The following is a 17998-nucleotide window of genomic DNA, read 5'->3' as shown; positions in this document are numbered from 1 at the left end:
AGTTCTTGCCTAGGTCCCCCAACCACCTAATACCATCAAAATTGGCCTTTCTCCAATTTAGGACTTCAACTTTTAGATCTGGTCTATCCTTTTCCATCACTATTTTAAATCTAACAGAATTATGATCGCTGGCCCCAAAGTGCTCCCCCAGTGACACCTCAGTCACCTGCCCTGCCTTATTTCCTAAGAGTAGGTCAAGTTTTGCACCTTCTCTTGTAGGGAAATCCACATACTGAATCAGAAACTTTTCTTGTACACACTTAAGAAATTCCTCTCCACTTAAACCCTTAACACTATGGCAGTCCCAGTCTGTGTTTGGAAAGTTAAAATCCCCTACCATAACCACCCAATTATTCTTACAGATAGCTGAGATCTCCTTACAGATTTGTTTCTCAATTTCCCTCTTACTATTAGGGGGTCTATAGTACAATTCCAATAAGGTAATCATTCCTTTCTTATTTCTCAGTTCCACCCAAATAACTTCCCTGGATGTATATCCTCCCTCAGCACAGCTGTAATGCTATCCCATATCAAAAATGTCACTCCCCCTCCTCTCTTGCCTCCCTTTCTATCCTTTCTAAAGCCTTTGTATCCTGGAACATTAAGCTGCCAGTCCTGCCCATCCCTGAGCCATGTTTCTGTAATTGCTATGATATCCCAGTCCCATGTTCCTAACCATGCCCTGAGTTCATCTGCCTTCCCTGTTAGGCCCCTTGCATTGAAATAAATGCAGTTTAATTTATTAGTCCTATCTTGTCCCTGCCTGCCCTGATTGTTTGACTCACTTCTGTTCTCAACTGTACCAGTCTCAGATTGATCCCTTTCCTCGCTATCTCCCTAGGTCCCCCAACCACCGCCCCCCCCCCCCCCCCCCCCCACCTTACTAGTTTAAATCCTCCTGAGCAGCTCTCGCAAATTTCCCTGCCAGTATATTAGTGCCCTTCCAGTTTAGGTGCAATCCGTCCTTCTTGTACAGGTCACTCCTACCCCAAAAGAGATTCCAATGATCCAAAAGTGTGATTCCTTCTCCTATACACCAGCTCCTCAGCCATGCATTCATCTACTCTATCCTTCTATTCCTGCCCTCATTAGCTTGTTGCACAGGAGTAATCCAGATTTTACTATTCTCAAGGACCTCCTGTTTAAATTCCTACCTAACTCTCTAATCTCCCTTCAGAATCTCAACCTTTTCCCTTCCTATGTCAATGGTTCCAATGTGGACAATGACCTCTTGCTTGCCCCTCTCCCCCTTGAAAACATTCTGCACCCTCTCTGAGACATCCTTGATCCTGGCACCAGGGAAGCAACACACCATTCTGATTTTTCGCTGCTGGCCACAGAAATGTCTGTCTGTAGCCAGGACTAGAGAATCCCCTAACACAACTGATCTCTTGTAACCCAACATACCCCTCATTGCATTAGAGCCAGTCTCAATACCAGAAACTTGGCTGTTTGTGCTACGTTCCTCTGAGAATCCATTACCCCCTACATTTTCCAAATCAGCATAGTTATTTGAAATGGGGAAGACTCCTGCACTATCTGCCTACCTCTCTTGCCTTTTCTGGAGTTAACCCATCTATACGACCGTTTCTGAGACTTTCGCCCCTTCTTATAACTGCCATCCATCACATACTGTTGCAAATTCCTCAATGCTTCTCATTGTCGATCCAACCGATCTGATAAGATTTGCGAGCAATAGCATTTATTGCAACTATAATCCGCAGTAACCCTTAAACTCTCTTTAAACTCCCACATCCGACAAGAAGCACATATCACTCCTTCACAATCTACAGACCCAGAAAATAAGACCGTCTTATTTCTCTTCAAACACTGCCCTTCAGAGGGTCGGTGTGGACCAGTTGGGCCAAACGGCCTGTTTCCACACTGTAGGGAATTAATTATCTAATTATCCTTGAGGTTGTGATGAGCTGACTTCTTGAACCTCTGCTGTCTTTTGTTTCGTGTAGGTACATCCACAATGCGATTACGGAGAAAGTTCCATAATTTTGACCCAGAGGTAGTGAGAAAATAGCAAATGGGAGGGGAGGCATGGTGGATCGGTAGTTAGCACTGCTGCTTCACAGTGTCAGGGACCTGGGTTCAATCCCACCCTTGGGTGACTAGCTGTGTGGCGTTTGCACATTCTCCCATTTCTGTATGGATTTCCTGCTGGTGCTCTGGTTTTAAAGCCCAAAGATGTGCAGGTTAGGTGAACTGGCCATACTAAATTACCCAAAGTGCCCAGGGATTTGCAGCCGAGGTGGATTACCCATGGGGAATGCAAAGATAGTGTAGGGGGGGTGGGTCTGGGAGGGATGATCTTCAGAAGATCAGTGTGGACTCGATGGGCCAATTGGCCTGTTTCCAAACTGTAGGAATTCTATGATATCTTCCGAGAGGGGAGCCTCACTGAAAAGCAGCGCTAACTATTCTTTTAAATTATTCGTGGGAGTCACGAGCAAGGCCAGCATTTGTTGCTCATCTTTAATTGTCCTTGAGCACAATGTTGCAGGTCTGGACTGACAAGTAGGTCACAACAGGTAAGAAGGGCAGGTTTCTTTCCCTAAGGAACATTCATGAATCAGATGGGTTTTTTTAGAGACAGTTTCTAATAATTCATGGTCAATACTCCAGAGCCTACAAGCCAACTGAAATTTCATCAACTGCTAGTGTAGGAATAATACCCATGTTCTTCATTAGGTTCATTAGCTTTATTGGTGCAGTGACATTAAAATCACATCACCAATTCCCCCACTACACCTCAGACTATGGAAAAATCAGCTACAGATACTTCTCTAATTGGCTCTCCATTCGGAGAGACCATAAGAAAACATTACGTTAGGATAATACTGTACTTGCACTTGATGCTTTTCTGTGGGAGCATGGCTTTGCAATGCCCAATTTCAAGCCTTAATCTTGAAGCAGTCGTTTGAGTGATGAGTTGTTGGATGACTGTGCCTTGGCACATTCAACAGGGATTGAGTGCAGAACACTGACAAAGAGATAAATCTCAACTAGTCTTCCACTTCTGACTGATGCAGGTGAAAATAGTAGCAAATGTGAGCTTCAAGTATGTTCACTTGCTAACTGCACCTTTTTTCTGGCATCCTAACAATCTTTCCAGTTCCTAGAAAATGGTTTAAATATACAATATAAATATACTGATAATTTACATCTTAGCTTTGGACTTCTGGTGAAATACTACTGATAAACACCTGCTGTCTATAACTTACAATCTATCTAACCCAGACATGATGAATTGTCAGGAGCAGTCTCCCCACATTGAGTTTGAATACGAAGGTACCTGCTCTCCATTTGTCCCAGGTGCACCATTCTCAGCTGCTTCACCCTGCCAAGGAAACATTAATCCATCAGTGAACCAGACAAAGAACAAAACAAAAACTAATACAACTGTAGCAAAATAAAGTATGTTTTGCAATTAAATATTCATCAAACCTGAAAATATATTTACCTTCTCTCCTCGATAGCCTCTTTCTCCCTGAATGACAAAGTTTGCCAGTTAACAATAAAAGTATAAATCATCAAAAATAAATCATCCACAATGGACGTTTGCTCAATAAACACAAACCGTGAAGCCCCTGCTGCCTTGACATCCTTCAATTCCTCGAGGTCCTGTAATGCCTGGAGGACCCCTATCACCCTAAGAAAGACCAAAGAATAATTAATGATTGAGTAAAAGGGCCTCTAGCATGATATCAGCATCAAAGTGCTCGCAGATACACACCGTGTTTGAAAATAACAATCCCCATGTGTTGAATCAGGCAGCAAAATACTGTCAGAGATTATAAAGGTTTTATTGTAAATCTAAAGCTCAGAACAAACACATTCTGGACTCTCCTCCTGTTCAGAAACGAACACCCCACTAGCATAAAATTTGTTCCTTTTATTTTTGACTACATCACCGGCCAATCTACTACGCTACTGGTTAAACAATTAACAGATAACTTGCACTGTTCAACAGTGACAGTACAGCAACAACAAAAAGGAAGTATAGGGCAAGGAGGAGGGAATTACATTAAATTGGAATTGGAAGGGAAATAATGTACTCCAATCCCACAGTGCCCACCTATCACTGAAGAAAGAACAAATTATCTTTTTTATCCTTTGTTAAATTTTATTTTCTTAGATGTGCGACCCCTTCATTTTAAAGTGACCCCTCATTCTAGATATTTTTACTTAATATGTGTTATAATACATTTCTGGAGCAGGTAGGACTTGAGCCTGTGCCTTCTGACTTAGAGGTAGTGTAGAGAACGTAGCACTTTTTTGTTCTTCTCTGTTCAAAGATGCTATTACACACCTGCTGAGCAGGAGGGACTCAAACCCCAGCAGCTCCTGGCAAAATCCAATGAACATCTCCTGCTTTCAACCAACTATAGAAATGTTAGGTATGAGCCTTCGATGGGCCTTTCTAACTCTGAGATATCATGAATTTACCTTTGCCTTTTTCATTTGCCCTCCCTTGAAGAAGGTAACACTCAAAGAAAAGTCTGAAACCAATGAAATTATTAGAATGTTTATAATCCCATTCCCTTTGCTGTAACATGAGTGGAAACTTGAATCAGATCTCATGGCAACTGGGCAGATCATTTTCAACTTCACCTCTTTCACGGTCATCTGGATGCCACAACAGATAAAAATACTGCCAAAGGTAAGTAGCAAAGTTCTTGGGAACCACAGCAGCAATATAAGGCCTTCGGCATGTTAAGCCATCACGTCACTCCAATTCAATCATGGCTCATCTTAACTCCTCTCCTGTCTTGGTTCTGTGATCCCTGATGTCCTTAACTAACAAAAATCTAGTGATCTTCATTTCGAAAACATTGATTGAACTAGCCTTCATACCTGTTGTAGGGAGAGACATTCAGATTTCTACTGGCCGTTCTGTAAAGAACTGCTTCCTAATATTATCCTGAAATACTGAGGTTTACTCCTTTTAGAATTATGCCAGGTTTATCCAGACAGCCACCACCAGAAGAAATAGCATTTTCAATCCTCTAATCATCTGAAAACATCCCTCTTTAAGCTTTTATAATTAAGAATCTAAAAAACCAACCTCTACTGCTCCGGTGTCAGAATATTTTCTTTCCCAAGCAACCCCACCCATCCCACCATAACAGCTTAAATTAAGTGAATCAGTCCTGATGGCAAGGGGGGTGAGGGGCGTTGGGAAAACTGTTGTCAATTTAGTTTAGGATGAGAAGTGCCTGACACAGGATACACACTCTTTAGCAATGGGATATGTACATATGCATTATGAATAGAAGTAGGTTGTTCAGCCTCTCAAGCCTGCTCCACCAGTCAATAAGATTATGGCTGACTTGTTTGCATTTTGAATTCCACATTCCCATCTCCACCTCCCCATCGCCCTGATAATCTTCGATTCCTTCACCTAATGAGAATCTATCTACCTCTACTGTAAAGATAATTTATAACCCTGACTCCTCCACTCTCAGAGATAGAAAGTTCCAAAGTTATAAAACAATCAGAGAAAAATGATTCCCTTCATCTCTTTCCAAAACAAGAGCAATCCCTCTGGACTCATCTCTACATCTTCCTCATCGACACTGTTCAGGGGTGAACCAAATCATTCCTTGCTCTTCTAAACCCCACTAAAACAAGCCCAGTCTGTCCAATGTTTCCTCTTAAGGCACTCCACTCATTCCAGGGATCAATCAAGTAAGCCTCCTCTGAATCACCTCCAAAACAGTTGCATCCTTCAATAAATAAGGACAGACAAAACACCACGCAGGATTTAAAATGCCCTGGATAACAGACACATCCTGACTTTTAACTTCAATTCCTCTCCTAATAAAGGATAGCATTCCATTCGCTTTCTTGATTATTTGCTGTGCCTGCATACTAATATTTTGTGACTTCAACACTAAATCCCTCTCTACCTCAGAATTCTGCAATCATTTTCCATTTGGGTAATTCTCTGCTTTTCATATTCTTCCTGCCAAAATGAGCAATTTCTCATTTTCCCACATTAGGGGCGGTGGCATGATGGCTCAGTGGTTAGAACTGCTGACTCACAGCACCAAGGACCCAGTTTAATTCCAACCTCGGGCGACTGTCTGTTTGGAGTTTGTATATTCTTCCAGTGTCTGCATGGGTTTCCTTCGGGTGCTCCGGTTTCCTCCCACAGTCCAAAAATGTGCAGGTTAGTTGAAATGCACATGCTAAATTGCCCATAGTGTTCAAGGATGTGTAGGTTAGGTGCATAGTCAGGGGAAATGTAGGGGAATGGGTCTGGATGGGAAATTCTGAGGGTCGGTGTGGAATTGTTGGGCCAAATGGCCTGTTTTCACACCGCAAGGATTCTATGAGACTTAATCTGTCAGATTTCTGTGCACTCTGTCAATCTATATCAGTCTGAATCCCACATTCACAACATTCTTGCTGCTTATTTTTGTGTCATTTGCATAATTAGCCAAAATGCCAATCAATCCCCTCATCTAAGACATTGATATAAATTTTAAAAATTCTAACCTCAGCACAGAATCCTGCAGGGCACTACTCTTCAAAACTTGCTAATGAGTAAAAGACCAGCCAATCCATCTTCGAACCATTCTAGTATGTTACCCCAATACCATATGCTGTTATTTTCTGCAATAACCTTTTATATGGTACTTTATTGAAATGCCTTCAGGAAATCAAATTTCAGTACATCAACAGGCTCCTCCTTATTCTTCAAGCACCTCCAATAAATTGGTTAAATATGATTTCCCTTTTACAAAGCCATATTGACTCTTCCTGATTATCTTGAGTTTTTCTATGTGCCTAACAATAACCTCCTTAATGATCAAGTTGAACACTCCATAACAGATGTCAAGTTAACTGGCCTATACATTCATGTTTTCTGACTCCCTCCCATTTTGAATATAAGAGTTATATTTAGTTATTTCCAGTCTGATGGAGCCTTTCCAGAGTGTTTGAATATTAGCAACACCACGTCTATTACCTATTTAGCAGCCTCTTTTAAGTCCCAATGATGAAGTTCTTCTGGATCTGAAGATTTGTCAGTCAGCATCTTATTCAGTTTGCTTGGGACCATTGTCTTGGTGACTCTAACTGCAATGAGTCACTTTCTTCCTTTGAACTCCTGATTTAAAGCTAATACTGAGATTTTTTTCTTTCTAACCATTATAGTTGAAATAATGCCACAGAGGCTGGTATGCTGTCAGCAAGTCATCCTTTATTTACAGTCACACAGTAAATGGACTCTGACCAGCTCGCTCACAGCCTGTCCCGAAAATGAGGAAAATCCCTCTGACTCCTGTTTGTACCAGATTAACAACTCTCAATCAGGGAACTCACACTCAATGAGATCTATGTGGCCAAACCCATTCCAATCACACAATAGCATTGACAGAAGTAAAATATTTGTTCAGTTCATCTATTTCCTTATTGTCTACTGTTAACAGTCCATTCTCTGGATAGCCATCATTTACTTTATTTACTCTTCTTTTTAGATACCTGTAGAAATTCGTCCTATTTATTTTACATTGCTAGCTAGCCTCCTGACATATTCTTTGTTTTTACTCTTGATTAGTCATTCTCTGTTGTTCTTTATAACCAGACCAACCATCAGTCCTAACGTTCCATTTTGTGCAATTATCCGCCAATCAAGTTAATCATTCATCAATTTAAAGATTGTTATCCCTGAGCTTATTGAGTTAGTATTGGCTAAGGGGTTTAATGGGACTCAAGTAGGCCTCCTGTGGCTCCTGAAGGCTGTCCAGCCAACTGTGTCAGGCATCCTCATAAGGTGGTTCCCTTATTGAAGGTACCTAGTCCTTGATTGAGAACCCAGTATCACGAAGAGTGAGGGGGCGGCTGAAAGTCATGCTCTTGCCATTGCATCAAATTCCCCTCTTCCTATTCATCAATCCTATGTCCTCTCCTCATCCTGCTCCTTTCTCCAGAGATCCAGCATTAATCCTCAGAGCATTGCTGGCAGCAGCCACTGCTCCCAGTGACATTCCAGAAATGGAGAGTTTCTGATTGCTGACTGGCTGGCAGCCTTTGGGGGCAGTTTTTGCATCCTACAGCACCTGTAACAGAATGGGGTTTCCCAAGGTTGGCCAGTTAGATGCTGGAGTACACTTAAATTCCTTTGGGCCTCCTGCACAGAAGACCTAAGTGGCTCCCAGTAATTCTTCAGCCGATGGAGTGACCCACATCACTGGAAATAAATTCCATCCATTCCAGTGTGGAAAGAGGCTGTTTTCCCCCCCACCCTAACCCTACAATTATTATGGCTCATCTAAACATCCCTGGACACTAAGGGTCAGCTTAGCATGACCAATCCACCTAACCGGCATATCTTTGGACTGTGGGTGGAAACCAGAGAACTCAGCAGAAACCCAGGCAGACATGGAGAGAACATGCAAACTCCACACAGCTACCTGAGGCTGGATTCGAGCTGGGTCTCTGGCACTATGAAGCAGCAGTGTTAACCACTGAGCCACTGTGCTACCCTATATCTCTTCTCCAAAGTGTCTCTTTTCTGTATGAGGTTTGGCAATCTGTACCAAATTGTGAGCCATCTCAACTCTTTTAAGGATGGTCTGATTAATGCAATTTCTGATACCATACACTCATTTTATCCAAGTGCGATGTTTTGTTGACTGGGCATGTTTTCTTAAAAAATGCCCAGAGTTCTTTCTCATTTCCATGCAAAACCTTATTCATCTCAACAAACATTTTCAGCTTGTCTACTTACCATACCACCATCTTCACCTGCATAACCCAATGTTCCTGGTGGTCCTAGGATGCCCTGCAATAATATCAGTCACATAAATCGTAACCCAACAGGCATAGATTCAGAGAAGATCATTTCACTTCTAGGTGTTTTAATCTATTTCAATAGGTGTTTGAACTCATTGGTATGATCAAAAACCCATACGCCAGGAAGGATTCAAGTTCAATCCTTGGTTTTGAAAGCACTCAGTCTTTGTTATCTGCTAGTTTGCTACTCATTGTCATGAGATTAGGATAAATTCAAAGTGGGGTCTGGGGCCAATGTCTCATCAGATCTGCCTTAGTAAATATCGCAAGGCCTTTCACAGTACACAAGAGTTGTATCTGTGCCCTTATCCTTCATAGATAACAGGGACTCAGTGTGATTTTAACTGAGTTCCTGCCAAGCTGAAAGACAGGACCATGCAATTGTCCTCAAAATCCTCTGTTCACAAAGCAAAGAAGAAAATATGATGTTGTCTCCATGTTTCAGTCCAGCAAAATATTCCATTTGACAAATTGCCTCAGACACTTTGGAGTTAAGAGTGTGGTGCTGGAAAAGCACAGCAGGTCAGGCAGAATCTGCAGAGCAGGAAAATTGGGCATAAGCTATTCATCAGACACTTTGGAGCCACCTTTCTGCACCCATTGCAATTCTACCAGGAGTGTGGTGGACCGATCAGAAAGTTGATAAGAATGCAGAGTTAGTGGATCCTCTGCTGCTGGTTGTTACTATGGTAACATTATTGAGATGGATGCTTTTGTTGCTCTGGTATCAGTGGATGCCTTTGCCAGTAGTAAGCTGTTTACTTATTTTTAGCCCATATTACAATCAGAGGGTAGTATATAAAACAAAACAAGGTGTAAACGTCCCTTTAGTGTAGCCCCACCTCGGTGCCATGGCCTGAAGTGTATTCCCTGGCCCCTCCTCCACTTACTGGGGAAAAATCAGCTCATTCACAAAGGGGAACAATAAGTCCTTCATAAACTGTCAATGATACATTGACTAAAAATGGACAGTTGACAAGCATTTCTTCATTTCTCATAGCCCATCAATCCCTGATATGTTGGTGTTCCAACAGTAACATTCAGATGATCAAACTGATCACCAATACTTTGACCAAGCTGGAAGGTTTAAGAGCAAACACTCCTGTTGATTGCTTCTAAGTCAGGGTAAGAAGATGGGTTGGTTTACAGCCTTCACTGTCTAGGTTTGCCAGTGGAAGAGGTTTTGCGAATGGGGCCTTGATGCCTAGATTTTGGGCCTTTAAGGAAAAGGCAGGAAAATAATTGGAGACAGGTTTTCCTAACTGTCTAATTTATCTCCCACCAATGTTCTCTCCTGCTCTGCCCTGAATACCTTGATGATCCTATGCTAATGTAAAGTTCCATGGATATCAGGTATCTTCTGACTCTCACCAATGAGAGTATAGTCAGTGGGAGCTGAGGTACCATTTCACCACATGGAGCCTGACAGCCATTCTCAATCATGATTTTATTCATTTTCCATAAATAGGTGGCTCTCAGCCTTGGTTTCTATATAGCATCAGAAATCCTCTTTTTTTACAATTCATGGTTGTGTAATTAATTGAAATTAATTATTATAGCTTGGCTGAGGTCAGCAAAATTAACACAGACCTAACACAAGCATAGATAGAAAACACACTGTGTCACTAGATTGACAGTGGTAAACTCACTGGCCCACTAGATTGATGAGAAATGTTTTCTAATTTTATTATGCAGTGATAATAGAGACTTTGTCCCCAACATCAGCATGGCTAGGCACCCACTGAAAAGTCCTCTTAGCAGCCCCGTCAAAATTAATGGGTCAAGAGGCAGTTCCCTTCATTTACCCAGCAATGGTCTCCCCCTGCACAATTCCTTTATAAGAACTGTAAACTATGGAACAAGCTGCAAGATCCACAACGGGGTAATAATTTCATCTGCCAGTACCACAACTCACCTCTTCCATCAAGTGCCCCCACCACCCAATCCCCTCTTTAGTGTCCCCAAGAAAGTGGGAAATCCAAAATAGTGGATGGAAAAAAATCGTAGCTGTAAGCGATGCTCCTTTGAGATTTTTTTTTCAGCTGGAGCTGATGGCAACATTTGGAATACTGCATTTAATTCTGGTCTCCTTCCTAAAGAAAGGATGCTGTGAAACTTGAAAGGGTGCAGAAAAGATTTACAAGGATGCTGCCAGGGTTTAAGGGTTTGAGCTACAAGGAGAGGCTGACAAGGCTGGGGCTGTTCTCCCTTAAGTGTCAGAGGCTAAGAGGTGACCTTATAGAGGTTTATAAAATTATGAGAGGAATGAATAGGGTGAACAGAGAAGATTTTTTTCCAAGGGTAAGGGGAGTGCAAAACTAGAAGGCCTAGGTTTAAGGTGAGAGGGAAAAGATTTAGAAGTAGCATCTTTTTCAGGCAGAGGCTGGTGCATGTATGGAATGACCTGCCAGAGGAAGTGGTGGAGGCTGGTACAATAACAAAATTTACAAGACATCTGGATGGATATATGAATGGGAAGGGTTTAGAGGGAGATAGGCCAAATGCTGGCAAATGAGACTAGATTTATTTTGGATATCTGGTTAGCATGAACGCGTTGGACTGAAGGGTGTGTTTCTGTGCTGTACAACTCTAAAGAATTATCAGTGCAATTTGCAAGAGAGCCAGCATGGTTTTCTTGAATATAACACTAAAGATCTGGTGCACCCCACCATTCAGCAGTCTGTTCTTGTTCATCAATCATCCACCCAGTGATTGGAAGACTAAGGACAGAAGGAAAAGAAAGAAATTGTGTGCTTGTCTCTGGTTGCCTCCCATGCCAATAAATCTTGGTTGGATTAATTTGAGGTTAGTCATTACAAGACAAGCTGCAAACTCCCTTGTAAACTGAAAGTTGGAATACTAAGGTAAAAGTTATTTATATGGTCTCTCTCCCATATTCCCAGCAAAATTACAACAGAATTCCATTGGAACATTTGCCTCATAATTATAAAGAGATCTTCAGAGCCCAGCAGAGACCATCACAACATTCCCATCAACATTAAAGCTCATTAAATTGGTTTAATGTTTTTTAAATGACAAACGGAAATTCTTAAAAATTGACATTGTATAAAAACTGCAGAGACTTTTATTTCCTCATTGTTGCTGAAAGTATTAAAATCATTTAAACAGACACGCAGTTTGTACTGCCAAATTAAATCTTCTTTTTGAATTTGTTCTTGGGTTGAGGCCTGTTTTTTTTTTAAATCTCTAGTTACCCTTAATGTAACTAAGTGAATTGATAGGCCACTTCAAACAGCATCTAAAAATTAACCACATTTGAAGAGGGGTTCTGCTACATATTTGCTATCAGGCCTGCTCAGTTTCTCCAGCACTCCCTGTTTTTATTTTAGATCTCGAGCATTTGCTGTACTTTGTTTTGCTATGAAATCAGAGTCATCTATTGGCCAGACCTCTCACAAGCCATAAACCACAGTAACAAAATTAGGCCATTCAGCCCATTGACTCTGCTGCAACATGCATGTTTGCTTCCCAATAGGACATTCATAAACCAGCTGGTTTCTGCAAAACTTTAACAACTTTGTGGTCATTGTCCTTGATGTATATATTTATTTTAAGCTGTGTTTATCTGGTGGGATTTGAATGGTATTTTCTGATTACTAGTAATCGCAACTGTACCTGAATCATTTTAACAAATCTCAATCCTAACAGTAACAGTCATATTTCGTCTTACTTTAACTCCTTGCTCTCCTTGTCGTCCATGTTTACCCGGTTGTCCTAAACACTTGCAAATTATATCACAGCATTCTCTTTCTGCAACTGTGTCCTGGAACAACATACAATTTTGAGAATATTTAACCAGGTTTAGCAACATCTTTTATGATTGACATATTATCCTGTCTTATTTTTGCATCTGTGTAGGGTGAGGAACAATTAGCTTCATACAGCGCTGCAAAGAGGGAATTTTATGGAACTGTCACATGCTCTCTTCAAGCTAAATATCAAATATTGTGTCTAGTTCTAACCTCCAAGACAGCAGAGAAGATCTTAATTAAAATACCTAATTTCATGTTATTTTAGAATTGGAGATTGAAACTATACATGTAAACTAAGAGAAATATCTGGTTTGAGTGACTGGTAAATAAACCGAAAGTCTTTGCAATTCAAAGTATAGCCAATATTTAACTAATACAGTTGAGACTTGGACATGAGAAAGCAAAAAACAATGGGTGACCACTTTCAGAGTTTCTTGTTGGAGATGAAATGTCTACAATTGATTTCATAATAGGTTTAGATTATTTATATGGTTTCCCAGAACAAAGGGTGAATTTGAGGACAGGAGACAATTGGGGAATCTCAATCTGAGGCATCCCAATTTGTGCCATATAGCTGTGGGAATAGAATCCCTGTCCCTGACTTCCTCCCTCAATACTGATGCTGACAAGGATGCAGCCCTGGTGCTAGACCTTACCTGTCCCATGCAAACTTGAGGACAGGTTGGTGGCAGGCAGTTGGGCAGTGAGAACGCCATCCAGAGCCCGAAAACACCAAATGAGGAACTAAAAAATTCAGTTCATGATGTTTTAGACAATATAAGCGATAACTATTAACTTCAGTATTTTTGAAGAGCTAGGTCTCCAAATGTAAGCTCTTGGCTGTCTTAACATACTATGAGCAACAGCATATTGAACTAATTATGCATTTGGCTGCACAGTTACTGGCTATACTTTTGTCAGCTAATTCACTTATCATCATTCAAAAGTCTAATTGAGATCAGTTTAGAAAACAACGAATGACTAAATCAATGGATTGTTTTTGGAAATTAGTTTTCTCCTAAAACTTGTTTCTGATGTTAGGTTTTCTTTTAAAGTAACTTACAATCTCAGTGCGCAATGCATCCCCAATATCACGCATTCCAATGGCCAGTTGGCGTTTGTAGCCAAATCCTCTGCCAAACTCCAGTTCATGAAGCTCATCAACGTCGACAGTGTTTTCCATAGCAACTGTGATTAGGGTATTGACACCTGGTTGGAAAATTAAACATTGATTGCCCAGTTAAAATCTGTCAGCATTGATCGGATTATTAATCAGCGTGGTCCCAGTATGGAATGACTCATTCATCTGTATTTTGGGTTCTAGCAATTGACAGGCATGTGAGATGAACTCAACATTCTGCCCTCTCATAATTTTTCTGCAACGAAAATGTATGTATTGGTAATTGCAGAACTCATTGCAATAATGTTCTGCTTTTTATATGCACTTCCTAAAAAATTGCATTGGTGGATTGATTTATTGGGTTTCACATATCCTTCAATTCAGGTATTCTCTTGACAAATCTCTCCTCTGTTCTTTATTCCCAGTTATGATATGGGCAACATTTTGGATGAGCTCCACCACTCTCTCTTCTCTTTCCTTCTCGCCATAGAGGTATACACCATTTCAATATGGAAAGGTTTAGTTTCTCGCCCAGCTTAAAAGTCCTATTCTATTTGGGTTGGCAGTAGAAAACAGCATGAATTTGTTCTTTCCCATTTGTAACTAATTAAAAAAAAGTTCTCCATATCCTTCAGAATATGACAAAACCAAAGGATCTATCAACACAAACATTCCAATCTTTCAAAATCTCAACCATTTTGCTATCATTAACAGCATGCCATTGTATAAGACAGAAATGGAAGAAATAGAATGTTTGACTATCCAATAAATTGTCTGTTAAATCTTGTCACGATGACGGAAATGGGCACAAATGTTTCTCGTAACTTTGTTTTGATTTCAACAATGGAATCTCTTTGTTCTAAATGTCCGATATTTTTATGAAAATTGGAGGATATCTAACATCATACCTAAGACAGAAATTAACATCTGTTGCAGATGTATTTGCTAAAACCCAATAGAAAATGTCATCCCTGAATGTTTCTGATTAAATGTTATTGTTCAGTGCCAACATTCAATATAATCAGTATTCCCCAGTGTCTTCAAAACATGCTCACAGATAACCCCCAGTTAGTTACCATTAAGCCGGAGTCTGTTTGATGCTTCCTTGAGTCTATTCATGCTATCCGCTACTCCGTTCGTAAACATCACTATCATCTAGAAAGAGACAGAGAGAGAGAGACAGAGAGAGAGTTGTAAAAAAAAGTTAGAAGCGGCAGATTGGAACATTCTGTTGTTTTGACTGGAGACAGTCTGTAATAACTGAGTACTTTATCGGGTTTCATAAAGCATTAGCAATAGCAGACAAAGTAAAGCAGTCTTACAGAACAAATAAGGTATATTGCCACAAAGAATACGAAGGCCAATTATTCCCAGGTTTTGAATTAGTCCAGATACTAGATGCAGATAATAATGTAACGTAAGGATTAAAGACAAGCAGAAGGAAGGTAAATGCACCATTATTATATTTGGTTAATACAGCACAAGTCAAAATTAGAACAGAAATAATGAAGGAATGAATCCCATGATTGCCCAAAGTTTTGAGTGTAAGTTCAGCTAAAAGGCAGAGTCCTAAACGTAATGAAGATAATGGAAGTTAATGATCAATCTAAACAAATTATACTCGTCATAAGAAGTTTAACACCTATGATGAATGTGTTTATCATTGAGCAGGATTAGATATCACTTATGCTTCAACAATATGTCAAGGAGATTGGGTAAAATTTTACAAATACAGGGAATGCGGGAGAAACTCAGCAAGGTTAAGGAATGGAAAGGTTCTTCTTCCTTGATGTTTGGGAATGATAGCACATCCATGTCACTATGGAAATTAATGTAACTTAGCTGCAATTTACCTCATCATGATTTGCATTTTAGTTGGATAGAATATTATTGTATCCCTATAGCAACCCCTGATATTTCTCATCAGACTAGTATTGATTATGGTGATATTACATGATAAGTGTCAGAATGAAATAAAATCTTAAAGTTGCTCACTGTCCATTAATGATTACAACTCTTTTTAAAAATTCAAGTGTAGTTGTTGTGGAGCGTACGAGGTGAACATTGGTTGAAAAAAAATTAAAGGATAATGCCACATCCTGTCAGTTTTCCAGTGTCACATGACTTTAATGAGTTGTCAAGGATCTAAAGGTGGATGAAACAAATATAGAAACATCCAGAAGTTATAAATTCTACATGTTATAGACTTGACAACCAGATTTAATCTTTCTATGGTAATGCATCACAAGGATATAAGGGTTGCTGTAGATCAGCACTTCCCAAAATTTGGGCTGTAATCATCATTGGGATTGCAGAAGCAGTGGATGGGATCACAAACTCCATCACCATCAGCCAAAAGGTATTTGCACTGGCCCTGCTACTTTCTCGATCTCCTTCCATGTTTGCCTGTTGAAGGGGCAGCATTCAGAAAGTTTGTGATTAAAAATAAACCTAAAGGACTATAGCCTTGTGTCGTGTAACTTTTGACCTTGTCCACCCTCTTCCAACACTGGCACCTCCACATCATCCTCACAAGTTGGAGCAGAGGGGAGCAATGGACCTGGTGAATGAATGGGGAGGTTCCACAGAGATTGCATAGGCCCCAAAGTCTTAATGAAAAGCTGCTTATCTCACTTTTGCAAAGTGACAACTGCAAGGCTTCTTCTGGGTACGGGCCCAGGTTAACAGCCACCATCTTTATGCTTCAGGGCACATGTATGGATGCTATCATTAAACAGGACAATGTACAGCAGGACAAATGCACGACCATCATCTTTATAGGAATTAATGTTCAGCAGGGATCAGCACACAGCATGAGAGTGGCTTAAGAGTCTTCAGCCACCAGAAAACATGGAGAATCTAGCTGAAAGCTAGGTATTTGAACTAATTTCAATTTTACAATGGATATCTGGGATCACATTAATTTTCAAATGTTACACTGGGAAATGATTTGGAAGCTTCCAATGGACAAAATAATGGGGAAATGGATAGGAACTGTGCAAAACAAAGAACACCAGAGTTATGAATAACACAGCCGCAAAAGTGGTCAGACGTTTTGCTACTATCCCATATCTGCTTCCTACTTTCACCAAAAACAGATAACCTCACATAGATATTCATCCTTTCTCCTGAAACAAATTTTACCTTCACATTTTTGCCCGACTCCTGCTCAAATTTGCTTGCAAACGACAACAAATAATCAGCAGTCAAACTGATCTGGTCCATCGCTGACAGCAGAAATGATCTTGCCTTTCCCAAGACATCTAAATTATAGCTTTCAAAATTGGAGTCAAAGCGTGTCCTTCCAACTCTGTCGGTGATGTGAAATCCCGCCCTGACATTGAGACTGTGACCTGCTATGCAGCTGATGTTCTGTAAGTCCGTCATTCGTTGGATTAGGCTGTCCAGGTACTGCAACTGCAGGTTCAGCTGGCTGCCGACTGCATTTGAGAAGCGTGCTTGACTGGGGAGGTCAACTCCCACAGCCACATCAATGGTACATCCTGAAAAAAAGTAGCTTGTCTAATTAAAACAGTGAAATTGGTAGCTCTAACGCCATCGTTGTTTCTACTTTGACAATAATAACAAGTGAGTCGTACAGTGTAAGAATACTGTACGACCAGATGATGCACAATGATCCTTTGCATCACAACTATAGGCAAGCAGTGGAATTATCCTGCCCAGATCCAACATCTGCACTTTGGTGGGATACAAAGCTGAAATGTCACATTGTCACATTTCCTACTCCCCGGACAATCCCTATGTTAAAATATCTTCACCAAAAGTGATTGCTAGAACCAGAGATGGGTTAGGAAGCCGAAACTATGATTTTCCTTTCATTCCTTCTTGGGTTAAGTCATTGCTGGCCAAGCCAGTGTTTTATTTTGACTGGCCTCTATCATCTGATATGGGAGGGGTAATAGTCTTTTCATTTACTATGGGATGTAGGCATTGCTGGTTAGGCCAGCATTCATTCCATATTGAGAAGGCAGTGGAAAGCAACCTTCTTGAACCGTTGCAGTTCCATGTGGTGTAGATAGAACCATAATACCATTAGGGAGGGAATTCCAGGATTTGGCCCAGAGACACTAAAGGAGCAGTGAAATATTTTCAAGTCAGGATGGGGAGTGGTTTGGAAGGGAACTTGCAGTGTCTGCTGCCCTTGTCCTTGAGGATCTTTGATGCATTTCTGTAATGCATCTTGTAGACAGTAAATGATACAACTTAAACCACTGTTTTGCCTCAGGACCCTGTGATCTGGGCCCTTGTGACTCCTTGTGCCCACCTCCCT

The 17998-nt window shown here is 40.6% G+C and overlaps 1 protein-coding gene across 1 annotated transcript in view; it reads right to left on the bottom strand.

The window, feature by feature from the left end:
* Positions 1-17998, bottom strand: part of LOC122564270 (collagen alpha-6(VI) chain-like) — a 141809-nt gene that overhangs the window by 59106 nt on the left and 64705 nt on the right. Inside the window, exons 11-18 of the mRNA XM_087978571.1 lie at positions 16852-17210; positions 14784-14862; positions 13651-13796; positions 12506-12598; positions 8750-8803; positions 3590-3661; positions 3473-3499; positions 3305-3349 (exon numbers count right to left, since the gene is read on the bottom strand). Of these exons, the coding sequence (XP_087834697.1) occupies positions 3305-3349; positions 3473-3499; positions 3590-3661; positions 8750-8803; positions 12506-12598; positions 13651-13796; positions 14784-14862; positions 16852-17210 (875 nt within the window). The remainder of the gene's footprint in view (positions 1-3304; positions 3350-3472; positions 3500-3589; positions 3662-8749; positions 8804-12505; positions 12599-13650; positions 13797-14783; positions 14863-16851; positions 17211-17998) is intronic.

The sequence above is a fragment of the Chiloscyllium plagiosum genome, unplaced genomic scaffold, assembly GCF_037043375.1.
Source record: "Chiloscyllium plagiosum isolate Xiang-an unplaced genomic scaffold, Cpla_swu_hap1 HiC_scaffold_34, whole genome shotgun sequence".
NCBI classification, from domain to species: domain Eukaryota; kingdom Metazoa; phylum Chordata; class Chondrichthyes; order Orectolobiformes; family Hemiscylliidae; genus Chiloscyllium; species Chiloscyllium plagiosum.
This window is presented reverse-complemented; position numbering and strand designations above follow the sequence as displayed.